This window comes from Neolamprologus brichardi, chromosome 20 (genome assembly GCF_056152115.1).
Source record: "Neolamprologus brichardi isolate AB-2024 chromosome 20, ASM5615211v1, whole genome shotgun sequence".
NCBI classification, from domain to species: Eukaryota; Metazoa; Chordata; class Actinopteri; order Cichliformes; family Cichlidae; genus Neolamprologus; species Neolamprologus brichardi.
This window is the reverse complement of record NC_142123.1, coordinates 23,288,965-23,306,342: the sequence shown is the minus strand read 5'-3', so window position 1 is coordinate 23,306,342 and position 17,378 is coordinate 23,288,965. Positions and strand designations below refer to the sequence as shown.

Below are 17,378 nucleotides of genomic sequence, written 5' to 3'. Positions count from 1 at the left end.
TCAAGATCATACTTCATTGCATAATCACAGCTGGGATAAAAGTTCCCAACCATCTGTCAAAGCTGTCATCCCTGGAGTTAAAAATTACACTGTGTGTGCTGTCACTGTGTGCTTGCAGGTGGCAGTCATTGTTTTTTTATCTCTTCATTTGAGATAAATGAAGAATTAACGTTATGATGACACAAGGGATTTGGACATTAGTCAGGAGGAGTGGGCATTTTACAAATGTGACATTTCTCTGACATAGACTTTGTTAGTTCATTTGGCTTCGTTTTTCTTTTAATACCAAAATTATGGTTTGTAATCAAAGTCTACAAACATTTTTAGCCAAACCAGCACCAATGTCCATTTTTGGGTCGGTGGCTCAACTCATTTTAATTTTTGCGTTGCTTGCAATGACATTTTGTACACACAGTGAGTTTAATGACTTTACTGATCCTCCTAATTTTCATCTAGCACCATTATCAGGTCAACTTTGCGTGTCTTATCTGCTTCATTAGACCCCGTAGATGTTATTCAAGCTTAGCACTGTTAATGTGAAAATGTTAGAATGTTAATCTCAGTATTTACCTGCTAACGGTAACCTGACAGAGCTCTTAGGATGACTAAAGTATTGCTATCATTATGTAATGCAGTTTAAATATTTTTTTTCTTTTGTACCAATTTGTTGGGAATAATTGCCTTTTCATTGTTTTGCTTAATTGCTTCTGTAATTATTTATGAACCAAAATAAATTTCAATTTATGCTAATAAGATGGAAAAACGAATTGAGTTTAATTGAAATCATTGAAAACACAATATGCATGCCACCGTTAATAATTACAGCAGTGCACATCTAAAAAGAAAAATAATAATTATATTAATTTAAAAACATATTAAGGCAAAAGTTAAAACTTTAACTGTAATAATTTCCCCCGGGTGAGACCTGTGAGCCAGTTTCTTTACTACATTTTGTTAATAACTACTCTGCTTTTTACCAACCTAGCATCCAAAGAGTGTTTGAGTGAAAGCAAATGGAAGAAAGAGAGTGAGAATAAGTACTGCTGTACTGCAAGAGAAGTCAGTGAAAACTCTACAGAGCGAGGTCAGCTGCCAGTGATGGAGGGAAAAAGCTGGGAATAAGAAGAGAGTGCATCATTTTAAGATCTGCACTGACATTTTAAGCTTAAATGGCTGGTGGAAAAGGGAAAAAGAGCGGGAGAACTATTACAGAGTCAGATATTAATTATTCGGTGGATACAAGTGGCTTCAAATGACTTTGAAATGAATGTTTTATACATGTTTTGGCCTTTAATATGGGAGAATTGTGGAACCCACTGTTGAGTGGTGGGGGAAGAAGTGATGTCATGCCACACCACTTCCTGATAGTGACTGTACAAGCCTTGAAATATGATCTCACAATATTAGCCCTGACTGTCCCTCCGTCTGGCTCTTTATCCACCAGGACCCCACCTCCATGAGCTCTGATGTAGGGATGGATAAGCGCGTCAGCACGGCTGGCAGTGATTTTCAGCCACAGGATCCAGGGATTTGGAGGGGTGGTGGGGGGAGAATCGACAATCTCGCTTTCCTCCAAACACATCCTGAACAAACAGGCCGAGGCCCCTGCCCAGGCCTCAACCCATACCATCAGTCGGACCTGAGGGAGAAACATTCCTCCATCCCGGAAAAGAGGAGTCACATCTACAGGAGTTCTGGGAATAGCAGAAGGCTAATGAAGTACAGGCTGGAGTTAGAGAGGAAGAGACTGCTGCAGTGTGTAACTAGCACAACTTCCAAGCAACGTCACAGAGAAGTTTACCAAACTAAAGCATAACTCAATTGTAAACACTAAAGCAATACACCCATAGAAAAAATATTTCTACTAGCATTGCATTCAAGGCCTCACTTTTGCCATTTTTTCAACTTTAAAAACATGTAAGTAATGTAGTGAGATTTCATTGAAACCAAGCCAGCTCATGGGGGAGTTTCTTAAATGTTAGCATGTGCAGAGAAAAGACTCATGTATGTTTGAAAACATTGTTGCTGGGGAACAATCTAGACATTGTTATATATTAAATTACAGTACCTGTAAAGTTACAGAGGAAGGTCAAATCTGATATAAAAAAAAAGTTACTTTTCTTCTGTAGCTTCTTTGTAGGACCTTACCATTTATAGAAATATATTTCTTTATGTGTGTATCTGAACAGAGGCTGTGAAGAGACCCTTCTAATAAAACGAAACAGCGCTTCCATACCGCACCGCACGCCCCACATGCAGTGACAGCATGCGCTCCAAGCACAACAAAAGCAGATGTTTTTCCCTCTTTTGAAAGCAACTCCGAGAGCTCATAAATACAGATGCACACACCAGATCTCACTGCACACAGATGTGATGGAATAAACTTTTCAGGTAAAAGGTCTCGCAGACCACACAGAGGCATAATGATGAAGCCCAGCATTAAAAGCTCAAATTGCCAGAAAACACTCAGGTGTATATGTCATTTCAGTACCAATAATTGGACTAATGAATTACTTTTTTTAGCTGCTCTAAAAAAAAACCCAAAAAAAAAACACACACACACAGGAGCAAGTTGGGAATTTACAGTTGGACAAAGCTACGAGCTGGAACGGTGCTCTGGCCAGCAGACTGACAGTAATGCTCCTGACAGTTTGCAGCAGACAGTATATAGTCAACTGGAGTCTCATAAGCCTCGTGGCTGTCAACTACTGTAAGTTGTATCATTCAGAATGAGAGTTTTAGGATCTGACTGTCTTTATATATTTCAGACTGCCATTTGGCATCTAATGTTATCAGAACCAAGGGTATTAAATAGCTATACCCGAGAAAATAAGCACACTTTTCCTTTGTTTTGAAAACTACAACCATAGCCAATTGAGGATAATTAGCAACAGTAAAATTCCTATTAATACCGGAAAATCAGCTTTTCATTTCTCTGCCAAGGAGAGAGCTGAGGCAGAGCCTTTTGATAACTAAGCTGATGGAGGACAATCTTCAAGTTCTTTTCTATTTGCATCAAGCTTGCTGATTACAGGTATGCAATCATTCATCAGGTGCCACTTAATGTTCACACAATAATGAAAAAAAAAAGTATACAGTAGCAAACTGAAACATACGCCACTGCCAGTATGATGAGTAATTTGATGGTTTGTACATGCCACTGAATGACTTGTTGCTTAAGGAAATCTAAAGTCAATATTACTCTCATGCAGTAACTAACAGTCCTGGTTCTGTCTGATCATCCATCCCTCATGTCAAGATTCAACAACAAAAACAACAACAACTGAGCCACTGTCATTATCTTTCAGTGATGAATCATTAAGCTGTCCTCCAGCACTACGCTCAGCACCTGCCCTTGAAGACAGAGCTATGAAAGAGCACACAGCCGCGGCCAAGTAAGTGGGAGGGCCACGACACACCACAGGAATGCCCTTCAACGGAGCGGAGGGGGAACAATCCAACTCAGATGGATTCTGTACAGTAAGACTAAACATATTATGATAGCACATGCATACAATGACGCACAGAGAGGGCATGATCTGTTTTTAATTAGAATGGAGTCAAAGCTGGAAATGCAGACAACACTATAAAAGTCAGTCATTTAAAGTGCAAAGCTTTACATTACTGCCGTCATTATAAGAGGATCGTGTGAAATCATAAATGGAGTCCTGGAACACGGTGAATGATTCGAACTCATAGCAGCTCTCTTCCTCTCCTGTGTTTATTAAACACAGGCTTATGAGGGTTAGCAGCCAGGTGTATCCTCATTCAATGACAGCACACACACTCAGACATTAAAACAAGCACAGTTTACACTCTCCTATTACTCTTACCAGCTATTCAGCTCCAGCTCCAGCAGTGACTGGGTCTTCTCTGAATTACACTGCAAACACCACATGCTGGCCAGCACTTGTAAGAAGATGTACTCCAAACATTAGCAGATCTCCTCACCAGTCCCCAGTGCTCCCTAAAAGGCTCCTCTAAAAGACAGACACAACTCAAAACTGCCATCTGCTACAGCTTGTAGCTCTCTGCCACTTACAGACATTTTCATTTCGTTGCCTTGTGATAGCAGTTTCCTATAGATGGTAGGCGTGCATGGTCAGTACTAAGTGGCAGTCTGCAATCTTTGACAGTCAAATGGAGCCCTTTCTTTTTCTCTTTCTTCCTCTCTGTCGTCAGTGCGCGGGGCTGGTAGGAGTATAAGGGGGGTGGAGGCTATGAGACAGGGGAGTGTGAGTTTCTGCCAGGGCCCGAGCGGTATGGAAGAGGGCGGGGTGCTGGGAAGGGGGTGTGAAAGTGTGGAGGCTCTGTAGCTGGGCAGGAAGAGAGAGAGATGGAGATGAAACACTTATCATGCAAGAAAGGGACACACATGACCAGAGAGGAGGCGACGTGGAAAAGAGAGTCATGTTTTTCAGGCACGCTATCACAGTGTAAAGACATGAAAAGGAGAGACTGAGAGAGTGACAGCTGGGAATAAAAGATAAACCAATGCACTAAAAAAAAAAAAAAAAGCCAGGAGGGAGGGTGGCAGCCGAGTTAAGTGCATATAGGTATAGTAGAAAAATAGGAGTGAGATGGAACAGAGAGAAATGGGTAAACAATAAAGTATGAGGAGACAGTGACTTAAAGAAAAAAAAAGAGAGTGGTTGAAGGAAACAGGGTTTGGAGTGTTTGAATGTCAGGATCTTTTGTTAGCTCTTTTTACACAAAAGGAAAAGGACTGACTTGGTAGCGACTGCAAATAAAAGAGAGCGCCTCTATTAATAGAGCCTTTCAGGGCTGAGCAGTGGCTGTTAAGATGTGCACTAAGAAAAGGGCTACAGATTCGGTGTCTTTTGCTGCAGAAAATCACAACAGATAGACAACTTCTATTGTGTATCTTTATGTCTTCAATTTTCACTCGCCTTGAAACAAACACTGCTTCATGGATAGTGTTACACACTGCATAAAATTCCCCTCGTACTGCACCATCAGCGCAAACCTCACCAAGCCCCAAACACACAAACAGTGATGGTGTCTTGTCTCTGGACTTCACAGTGTTGTTGAGACAGGGCAGAGACTAATCACCCCTCTGAGAAAAGGGGGTTGGAGTAAACTGCCCCCAAGCCAAAGGTATTTTCTATCTAATGACAACAGGCACAGGAAACGGAGGAGAATGACTCCCACATGGAGCCAGTTTACAGGGACACCAATCATCCACAGAGGAGTCCACACCAGTCTGTAAAAGAGAGGGATCCTGAATTCTTCTAATTACAGACCCGAACCCCTAAAATGATCACCTTGTCCGAACTGTTTTCATCTGAGGCTTCAAATGAAAGATGCAGAATGAGAGACGAAAGCATAAGAAAGGGTTACTTAAGGAGAAAAAGCAAGTGTATCTCAACATGTGTCATGGATCACAGCAGGGGAGACTTACTTGCAACGTGTGACTCAGTCACAATGAGTATGTGCAGAAAGGCAAGCAGACAGACAGTAACCGGCCAACTGGTCTATTTCAGTTTGAGACCTTGACCCGTACTGTGGCGGCTACAGCTGCTAATGCCTTATGGAGCTGCAAGATAGTTGACTCAACTTACAGAACTCACCTATCACGCAAACACACCATAAACAAAAATGGGAACAAAAGCAATTTAAAACCTCCCTGTAATAAATCTGACATCCTTATTACTCAATCATTTTGTTACACTTCACCCAAGACACAAACACAGATGCAGGCATTTAGTTTGGAAATATGTGCATGATTTTAGATATTTGCCCCAGCAGATGCTTTGTTTTCTCTTCCCCCCACAGTGGACCACAGGGAGCCGCTAACTAGAGTTTATTTGTTTTTGACTGCGATATGAAGTAATATTGTGGTCTCATTTTGAAGGCGAGTGCACGATGAGTATCAACCTCAAGTATATTATGACTGTTTCATCATGGGGCACAGGGGTAATGTCAGTTTAGGCATCAAGGAAGGTTATGCTGAAAGGATCTAATTAGAGGTATTCCAGGTAAAACTGGGCTGTAAAGGTTTTCACAAACCTAGCTGTCCTGTGTAATGTTCCCTGTCTGCCTGCCTCCACGTCTCTCTCCTCCTCTAGTGTTACAACCCAGTCTAGTCGTCCCGTCTGGTGAAGGCCCACTCCATCTCCCGAGCCCTGGCTGCACAACGCTTTGCTCCAAAATGATGTCATTGAGAATTCCAAGCAGAGGCCCACTCTCCGCTCATAAAACTGCATTTCTTCAACTCAATACATATGGTCTCTCTGCATTTCAGCTCCTACTCTATCACTCTCCTCCAAATCCAAACCCTCCCTTCTTTTCCTTCCCTTTCTTGTCTCAGAGTAAAAAGAAAGCTAACTACAGAAAACAGGGGACCAGTCCCAACAGGCCCCAAGCGGTCAACATACCTACAGCTTTATCAAATGCTTCCCACAGATGTAGTACCTGAGTATCAGGCAAAGAAAAAACACGGACTTTCCAATTGCAAAGAGAATGAAAAAAGGCAGAGCAGAAGAAAAGAAAGCAAAAGAAACGACAGGGGGGGAAAGTGATAGCTTCCTGGAAACTTGGTCACAAGTTTGGCAGACGGTGCTCTGTCTACATGACATCATGCACCGTTACTCATTATCTGCTTTTGCTGGATGCTGAGCGACTGAGACCTGCGCTAAGAAACGGAAAATAAAATGAAAACTCAGCCTTCGCCTGGTCTGGAAACAATTAGAACAGGCTGATGTCATAGTTTGATACAACAGCATACTAAATGAGATGTAGTGGCCTGGGATAGTTTTGTGAACACAGAGAACTTTGTATAGGGGGCAAAAAAACCCTAAAACAAAACAAGAAACACATCATTCCTCTGTAAATTCTCAGGAACAAAGAATTTCTGTGCATAAGGAGGGTCTGGCAGCAGATGTTTAAATAGAGCTGAAATAGAAGTAATTAAAGGATATGCAGACTCTGTTCATCACATCCTGGCAGCAAAGCTGGAGCAGATGTGTTGCCTGTGGGATCCTATGGGAATGATCAAAGATCATCAGTGGCAAGTGATGTCTGTGAGGCTTTTCTTTTTCCCTGTTTGCATATTGTTGCAGTAATGCATCCAGATGCAAACAAAAACTGAAGGTTTTGGGAGAGTTGACTTTTTAATTCACCATATCCTTTCCTTGGGATATTCTTTTTGAACTCTGACTGAAAATTGTCCGGCGACAGGCTGACCAGTAGCAAGAGTAAACAAAATCCTGGTGAAAAAGCAGGCTTGCTTCATTATTCTTCGAAGCTTTAGTGGGACGTTTTTCCAAAAATATTCACTTCCTTGTTTATTTACATGAGAATATTCATACCACTTTACCTTAGATTATCATTAAGGATGGATGCAGGGAGGAACAGTTAGCTAGGAGGTCACGATGCACAGCCAATAAATGCTCCAACAGATTGCTTAGCCTTAATCCACGAACAACTGAATGAATGCACGAGTTTAAATATGTAAAAAATGAAGCAGTGCAGGCAGGTAATTTTTAAAGCATGAGCCAGAAGTTTAGGATCCATTTCTGCTGCATGCAGTTTTATGCTATGCTCCTGCCTATAGCATCACATGTGGGCAAAGATGATAGTGGTTTCGAAAAAAATATTTCAACAGAGTGGCTTTTTCCAAAAATGTACTGATCTAAATTACAAATGTGCCAGCATGCTGAGAACAATTTAATGACTTTGGGCCTGCTCGTACAAGGAAAGAAGGTCTAAGGTTTACTTCTTCTTGGTTAGAGTTTTTCTTTGGTCTCTTTGTGTTTGTGTGGGTGTCCTCTGGTTTCTTCTTACATTTTAAAGACATGCAGGTCAGGTGGAGTCTCTAGCTTTGAAATATGAATGGAGGAAACTTGTGATCAGCAGTCGGGCACAGGTCACAAGACGACACTGATAACTAAAACAAATCTTTACTATACAAAACCAGCCATGCTTTTGTACCCTTTTTTCTTGTGTCTGCATTAAAATAAAATCGGGGAAAAAAAAAAGAACTACACTAACACATCACTTCAAAGTCATCTTGTCTGCTTGAAGATGCCCTCTCCCTCTCAGTTAAAATATAAATAGAGGTGGTGTCTTTTGTGCTGTAACCATTATTAGAAGTAGGCCCCCTTTGTCCAGTAACAATATTTCCCCTTTCAGCTCACTCCATTACCAGCTACTGTATTTCTCCAAAGCTCTTAACGTTAGTTCCACCCATCAGGGACACATACTACAGCACAGTTCTCCCCTGCTAAAAATAGACCCATGTGAGGTGACACGCTCTGGTAAACACTCCGAGTGAGACAAAGCTGTGAAGAACAAGAGAAAGAATACACATCAGGAGAATGGCCAATGAATGCCCTGCTGATATCATCTCATTATCTATTTCTTTGTAGTGCACTGATGTGCAGCGTTTTTTAGTGACACCGTGAAATCTTGAGGTCAACTGGAAAACAGAGTGCTACTCAGAGCAGCCATGACTGTAAATGTGACATAAGCCACAGCGGGTATAAATACTCATGGCGGTCGTGATGACCGCAGGAGCACAGAACTGCCACCAGAACGATAAAACAGACCCGACAGAGGCTTTGCAATGATTGGACCCAGTCCACAATGGGCTCTCAGAGTGACATCGCCACCCACTGGTTAGACATGATACTATATGTTCCCTTAAAGATGTACATTAGGTCTGGGGGCAGATATGCGGTTGATGATGTCATTCAGGACAACTGGGGTCAGACATGTTTGTCACAGCTGCATATCAGGAGGTTTGCTGGGTTATTCAAAGGCACCGGGATGTAACGAACCAGCTTTTTCGGGTGGGGAGGGGTTTGTGCAATAATCTATTTGAGGCAGCAGCAGAGTCCCCACCTGTCTCAAGTCACACAGTCTGCGGTTTAAATGCATTACAGGTCAGGAAAGATGAGTTTGTGGCATGCTGCAAGACCCCACAGCGAAGACGTCTTATATATGTAACCTATATCTTACATAGACTTCTAAATATATTCAAAGCTTTTTCCCTTTCTTTGAATCACATTTTAAGAATGTATAAAGTTGTCCAGTGCCGTGTAAGCAACTTTGGCTTAACTGATTGGCTAAACATCTTCAACAAATATCAGAAAATATTTATAATATCGTTTCCAACCTTCCTAAAACATCCGTCTTCCTAACAGCACCATGCTGGCCAATCAGTCTTCAAACAGACTCCTGATTTATTGCCAAACACTATCAAAATCACGTCCTGGTGCTACACAGATTCCAGAAATGATTCTGTGGAGCCATCTATCAATATTATCTTAGTTGTTTTTTTTTAAATAGATAAATATAATCCATCATTTGACATAAACCAAACGTGTTCCTAAAATAACTACTTGTGCGTGCACTTTTGAGCATACACGTGTATCTCTCAATGCAATCATTTTGGAGCCATGAGCTAAGTCACATCATTGAACTGGGTAAATTGACTTCAAGGCTTACAATGATAATAATTGCTGTTTCAATCAGATTCCATTCATTGCCGACAGCAACAGAGATCTGATTAAATAGCTGATGATCTTGAACACGTTGTGTTGCTCAATCATTCCAGTCTCTCACAAGATTTCATTAGCAGTCAAGCAAGAAATGATGTTGTGGCTTAGAGGTGATTGTAGTATAATTAAGTGTCTAGTGAAGACACATGCTAATTGCATGGAAGGTTTTGAATCAGAGTCTCTTTTCAAATGTACGATTCAGCATCAATAAAGGAAAACTGTTTATTTAAAAAAGTCTACATAAGTTGCTTATTTTATGCAGAAGATGATAGAGATTGAAGAGATACAGATACAGTGAGGAGATGCCGATTTAAATCTCTGCATTCCTATAAAACTCAGACTGCTTACATTCCACGAAAATTCACCTCTCTGCACACAGCTGTCTAATAGCTTTACCAGAGCTTGCCTCACTTTGTTTTCCTACAGCCCTGAACTCCCCAGTCAAGACTCCAGTTTCTTGCCATGCTTTGCTGCCCTTCACAAAAGCAAAGCAAACTGCGCCTCCATGGCACCCGAAGCCCACAGCATAAACACTACGACTAAGCCTCGAGGTGCCCTGAGGAGCTCCTTCCCACTCGGCCATATACACTGGCACAAGCCATTGTTTGCATTGGCACATCATGTAAAGGCGGCTTCTCTCATGTCTGCTTCTTTACGCCTTTCAGATTCTGCTCCACTTGGAAGTGAAAGCGTAAAATGTATTTCATTTTAATGCCCCTCATTAGGCTGACAGGGAAGGAATCATTCAGGAAACCCAATGTTATTTCAGGAGAAAAAAGAAAGCCGGAGAACTGAATACAGATGTGGGGAAATGAAGGCAGCTAAGAGTATCTACACTGTATCTAGTGTGCAAATACTGTGAATAAGCTTCAATTCAAGTCATGCCACAGAGGAGCTCTTACTCGAAAGATTAATGCATTTTCAAGCTTAGCTCCATTCTAATCAACCTAACCACCGCACTGACAAGAGAAATTTAGCTAAACAATAAAAAAAACACAGATCAAACAACAAGAAATATTTGTTAATGCCCTGGGGAAAAAGAAAAATATCTAAATGTATTTGATAGTACAAGTTCACTGAGTGCAAACGTCTTGCATTGATCGTTTTAGTCTCTAAGAGGCAGGAGGTTTGAGCAGTACTGAAAGGATTGCAGTATCAGGATCCCAGCTGTCAAAGGAAATCCTGACTGTTAACTTTTTCTTTTTCCCCTTTTTTCAAAAACTTTGCACATCTAAGCAGAAACACCAGATCAGCCACAGAATTAACATGAGAAAACTCAAGATTGGTTTACATGTTATGAGAGCTTTTCCCTGCCGCAATGAAAACTTAATCAGTCGTATTTAAATATTAATTAAAAGCCACAGCTGAAAGCACCTCAACAATGGGAGCAGAATTAAAAAAGAAATAATTCATGATCCCCACCTGTCCTCTTTATAGATTCGTAGAGACACACATGTCAAAGTTTTCATATCTTGACAATGAGCCTAAGGTTCAGAAGTTATAAAAGTTGAAAAATGACTAAGTGGCCATGATTCTTTTTTTTTTTTCCCCCAGAGCCACAGACAACCAGGAAGCAATCAATCACAGAACAAAAGCGCAGAGATAACGCATCCTCGATCTACGTTCCTTTTCCTCACAAACGTAAAAAGGAAGCTGAGAAAACCTTTTGTGCAGGTCACGAGAGTGCTGAGAAATGGATTCATGTTGACATATTCCACAGTGGAACAAGATATCCTGAATGTGCAAGTTCCATTCATACCACATTTCCACAAGACCCGGTGGGTGCATGTCAGCAGATCTTATGCTTCTACATATACACGAGGCCCGGCTTTTACAGAGCGATAGAGATTTTTTGAGAGGAGCAGTTATGCAGCACCGTGTTTATTGTTTCATTTCTCTAAATGCCTCCTGTAACCTCCGCTTGAGATGGTGCCAAAGCATTTTACAAGAAAAGGAGGTCACACATGGGCGAAAGCTATGGATTAAATTTGCCATCTCAGTGACAAACTACCTGACACTGACAGCGGTTAATGGTGTTTGGGTTCCATTTAATTTGCACACAATCAAAGCATATTTGACAGCTACGAACTCACATTGGAAGTCAATAACAACCAGTCCTTTAGGAGTAAGATACAGAAGAGACAGCCAGCCGTGTCGGGCATGACCACAATGCTTGGAACAGACAAATTTCCGTCATTTTAAAGGAAAAGGTTTATTTTAAAACAAAATTGTAAATTTGGATTTTTAGTCCATAAAGCTTTCAGTCTTATTGACTCAAAATATGTCTCTGTAGGCTTCAGGGTGCATCGATCTGTAACCCGTCAATTACTTATTAGAAGCCTCTGGTTGGTTTTCTGAGCCCACAGGACAAAACGCTAACCTTTAATGGAGTTGGCTCTTTTTATCAAATATGACAACAATGTCAAGACACGTTAGCTCGTCAGCATTAGAAATAAAGATACCAGATGCTTTTGTTTTGTTTTTTTAACCTTGATTCATTCTTTTTTCCATGATGCATGTTTCCAAGATAAACAGGTTTGGACAAGGGTGTAGAAATATAAGAAGGCAGAAAGGATGTTTCTTTATCTCAAGTTACTTTTGGAATCCTTCTTTTTTTCCTTGAGAACTCAAGGGTGTAACTAGAAGACTGAAGTGTCTCGACATGCTGGTTTGGTGTTCTTTTTATTGAATGAAGAACAGACTAATTCTGTCAGACAAATTTTAATCAGCTGAACTTCCTTATAGCCTCCAGGGTCAATAACAAGCAGGAGGCTGTATCGGTGGAAAGTAATTCTCACACCCACATGGATCTGTGATTGACATAAAAATCAACATGGTCCAGAGGAGAATGTTTTCTCTTTTGGTGGAGTTCATTTCCCTTTTTTTTTATTTAAAAATAATAATAATAATAATAAAAAAAAAATACTGGCCTGGCAGAACTTTGGCCAATATATGGGAAAAATGAATATTTAGGCTACAGCAAAGAGAAGCAGACATAATTTTGCACTCAGGGTAATAAAACACATCGTACAGGAGCTTTTATGACAAGTTAGGTCATGTTGGTTTATTAAATTTGATAATTTTCTACAATTCCAGTAACTGGAGTGACTGTTGATTCAGATTCATTTGGCAGCCTTCAAGTATAAAGTGCTTTGTTGAAACTTTGAGCACAGTTTAGGTAACTACACAGAAATGCGGACACTGTGACGGCTTTCATTATACTGAAGGGAACTGTCAATGTCAGCTTTCGGTGTACTTTGTCATTCCTGCTGTTCAACAAATCCACTGTGTAAAATAAGGTCAAGCCCCTCACTTAAACTTTGAGTAAACTGTTCAGCCTACTACAACAATCCTGCAGTAACAGCTGAGAGGAGCCATTCCAGAGGGAGGGACATAACATCCTCAAACCAGCCATGATAACAGGATGAGATACTTCTATAATCTGTTTACGTGTTTGGAGCAGAGCACTTACAGCTCAGTCTTAATGCTTTGAGTTCCACAGGAGGGCCACTACGAGTGTGACGGGTCATATTGTTGTCGGCTAAACCTTTTGTTCAAGTACATAAACATCTGGCCAACATAAGGTAAATTCTTCCACAAGATGTGTTTCTGCTTCATGTTAAAAAAAAAGAAGAAGAAGAAATGCTTTGTTTTCATATTTTAATGGTTTCCCATGTGGACCAGAATAATGAATAGCATTTTTAGAAAAGCCAGTTCACCATTTTTTGAAATTAGCATGCATTCGATGATGAAACACCAAGAAATTCTGTGTACTAAAAAGCCATTGAGATTCATAGCAGCTGTGCCATGCCTAATTGTCCCAGAAGGGAATTTTGAATTGTATCTGCTATACAATAAGTCAGTGGCAATCTGTCAGGGGACAGAATGATAACAATACATGTGACGTGAAAGCATGTAAACACAGGGCAGGGATATAAATGGACTGAGGGAAGACTGAGAGGAAGGTTTGAGTTGCGTGCAATGTAGGGAAAATGCAAACTCTGCATACACGGAGTACAGTGCAGCTCTGTTTTGAATAAGACTGAGGGGGGGGGGACACACAGTGTCACGGTCAGTGCATCTAATAGGTTCTAATGATGTCCTCACCAAAGCATCCATTCTGTTAAGAGGACTAACGAGAAGATGTGCGAGTGGACAAAGCGCACAGGCCCCTCGCAAACACATGGAAAAAACAGAACGGCAGCCGCCTATAGGTTGAAAATACATCAACAGGATGTGCCTTATGAAGGAGACAATCAGCATGTGCTGAGACTCAGCCTGGTGAAAAAAAGTCTTCACTTCACAAACAGATGGCAAATCCTTTAAAAAAAAAAAAAAAGTATCATGAATCTCAAAGAGGTTGAATTTGCACTTTCTAAATAAGACACCAAGTAAGAAGAGAGTAAAGTGCATTAGAGTAGCGCCAAACTACAGTGCAGCAGCTACAGCTCTATTTCATATACTCTCCATACATATAGAGCTTAAATGTCTGCATAAATGAATTATTACAGTTCAGTTTCATACAGCCCGATATTATATCTGCACATACCAGTAGCTTGTTTTAACAGAACAATTGTCTGTGATATACCCCCCCCCCCCCCCCCCAAAACAAACAAACAAACAAACAATTCTCAAATAGATTTTCAATCGTTTAAATATTTTTTTAGACAAATTTGTTAGTAATTCATGATTGATCGTGCATGCAGACCAGCCTGACACGCTGCTGGACAGCTGGACAATATGTAAACAGCTTGAACCTGCACTTCACATCCAGATATACCGCACTCACACGCACCTTCAGACCAGAGCCCACCTACCTCCACACATCTGTCTCCAGGCTGGTCCATACAGTATCAAACCAGAGCCAGGCTCTGATGACAAACTGCTGCTTTAGAGAAAGTTAAGGTGACCGTGGTTACTGGAAAGCTGCATGTTTTTGTTCCCAGTCTCCAGTCATACACGGGGGACTAGGAACCTCCATCTGAATGATTTACTTTCCACTAATCAGCACATTCTCCTAAACGTCAATGAAAAGAGGAGGCTCTCCGCACACTGCGCACCCTCCCCCCTGCCTCAATCATCAGCTTCACTTAGCTTTGTCCCTCACAGCCTCAGTTTCTTTGAATCTCTGCCCTTCTTTCTTCCTTTAGTCAGCCCCTCTCTCTCTAGCATCAGCTGTCTTCTCACTCTCCCATCCAAATATGCCTCTGCAATGGTCTGTGGTCATTTATTCAGCTGCTGGGTTGATGTCTGTAAAACAGTGGGGGCATGTGTGGAGCCTGCGTGTTACAGCTCTACAAGGTCACTGATTTTTTTTTCTCTCCTTTTTTTTTTGCTCTCTTCTCTTTAGGACACATGGTGTTGCCAAAGGGTAAATCTGAGCTCTCAACCAGAACACATCCTCAGACAGCCAGAGCATTTCTAGTTAGATAACAGGTCGTCTAAGAGTGCCTTCAATTCTGATGCAAAAATAAGAATTCTATTCAGTTTATGTCACATGTTTCATGTGCCCTCCTTATATGGGATAAGAAACACTGTAGCATCTCACATTGAGGGATAAGGCTCCGTTTCTCCATGGTTCATGTGCTTTGGTTTCCTGCAGTGACCATTTTTCCATAAAAAATATAAATAAATAAATAAATTATATATATATGATTTCTCTTTTTTTTCTTAAAGTGTGTCAATGGGGAAAAACGCAAAGGGACAAAAAAAAAAAAAAAAGACCTCAGCTTTCTCTATTTAGAAAAAATCAAATAAGGACAGAAATCAATTTCATCAACAAAAAAAAGGTTATTTTTATATTTTTAATCTTCCAGATAATATGAAACAGTTAAGTAAGCCTTGGTAGTAAAGCTCAGTATCAGCAATCTGGGAGAAAAGCCAGAGAAACAGGCTATAAGGCTACAGTAGCCGCTGTGGGACTCCAGACAAAGCAAGAGCCCCCATCTGCCTTAATTTGTCTTTTCTCCCTTCTGCGATGACTCACAGTGGAATTCAGGTCCACTCATTTATTTGACTCGTAATATCTCCCATTGTTTAATTTCTTAGCTCTCTGCACTTGACTTACTCACAGCGGAAAGCCCGACTAGTATGAGTCTGCGCCCATTAACAGACAGGCAACTCTGACCGTTTCTCACTTTCTTCATAGAGAATGCAGCCAAACCCACGGACTATCCACACAGTGGGAGGGAGATTAACATAAGACCTCTATCAAGTAGTCGCAGGAGATTTTCTTAGTCCTTGAGGCTTTTCTCTGTCCTGAAGTCTTTCTACCAACAGATGGTGCTGGTGTACAGTCCACTGTACAAAGAATGATGCTGTGCTTAGGGATATATGACTGATTAAAAGCATCCCACTCATCTTTATCAAGACGGGGGAGGAAAAAAGTTGATGTAAAGTAGAACAGCAGAGGGAAGGATGTTACAAAAAGAGGAAAAAGTGTATATATAAAGAATGTAGAGCAAAGGCTACACAAACCGAGGGAGTAGAAATTACTCAGCTCCCAAGGGAGCTTATTTAAGCTGCAGGCAGACATGTACATGTCTTCATGAGGAGAAAAGTTTGATATATTTGACATGACCAGTCCTTGTTTATTGAGAATGAATGATTTCTAGCGTGACTGTAAAACACAGACAGCTTAAAAAACTAAAATAAACTAAATTTAAAAGCAGATTGATAATGATCAAAAATGTTTTCATAACAAGTTGCTAAGCAAATCATTGTATGTATTAAATGCTTCAAACTGTCCATTTTCAGGGTTTTCCTTTTACAGAGCAATAACAGTGTTGATTATTAGAATGTGTTATGGTAGGTATTATAGATAAATGCTTCAACATGTTTCTATGCGCTTTCATGTTGCAAAATAATTAAAACCAAAATATATACATAGTACTACTCCTACTATGATGGGCACTGAATGATACAGGTCTCTGTGGATGGTTTCTCATAGATTGAAATCAGGATTTATCACAATTACGTGCACGTGCACAGATCTCCGAGGCCAGTTGTCAAGGCAACAGCTAAGGCTGACAGGAAAAAAAAAAAGCAACCAAAAAAAAAAAAAAAAAAAAAAAAGAACTGTCCATACCTTTAAAAGATGCTGAAGATATGTGTATGTGTATGTAAAATAAAAAAACAAAATAACCTCCATTTAAACAGTCCAAACCAATGAGCCCAACCAAGATAAACATTTAACTTTAATGACTGTTTACCAGTCGCAGTCCCAGCCTCGCTGACAACATGCTTATTTCAGTCTCGTGCAGGGACATGTGCTAATTCCACAAATCATGCTCACACATAAGCAATAAGATTAATAAAGTATATAATCAAATATTAATTGGTGAAAACAACACATAGTATACAGAGAGCGTTATGTGTCACACCTAATTTGTATTCTTATGATATGACATTGAAAACCTTGAAGAGCTAAAAGCCCCCAAAGGAACCACTCTGTTTTATAGAGCAAATGCACTGGCGTGCCATTTTACACCCCCCCCCCCCTCCCCCCTCCTCCTCTCCCATCCTTTGACCCTTCCCCACCTTGCTTGTTTCTGGCATTAACTCTGGATAATGCAAGTCTGCTTTGCCGCTGAAAAGAGTTCGTGGATTAGCACCAATAGTCAGCCTGAGCTCAGGAGGCTCAGCTTGTTCACAGCTGAGCTTCAGCTCTCTGGACCAACAGTGATGCAGGTAAAGAACAGTGTGCACATGCCAATTCCCATTCATAGCAAAGCACTGCCAGAGCTAAACGATGAAAATACAAAACCACAGGCACATGATCGAGCTGAGAGCGCATACTAATCTTCTGAGGACCGACTTGCAGGTTCGAACACCTAGCTGGCGGAACCACTCAGT

The 17,378-nt window shown here is 40.8% G+C and overlaps 1 protein-coding gene across 6 annotated transcripts in view; it reads right to left on the bottom strand.

Moving 5' to 3' along the window:
- The window catches only part of LOC102777856 (IQ motif and SEC7 domain-containing protein 1-like), a 92,401-nt gene that overhangs the window by 17,787 nt on the left and 57,236 nt on the right, over positions 1-17,378 (bottom strand). Inside the window, exon 1 of one of the 6 annotated variants that reach the window (XM_006796458.3) lies at positions 3,834-4,172. The exons of the other annotated variants lie outside the window; for them this stretch is intronic. Within the exon in view, the coding sequence (XP_006796521.1) occupies positions 3,834-3,898 (65 nt within the window). The 5' untranslated portion in view covers positions 3,899-4,172. Of the gene's footprint in view, positions 1-3,833; positions 4,173-17,378 lie in introns of those variants that run through there. 6 annotated transcript variants of the gene reach the window in all.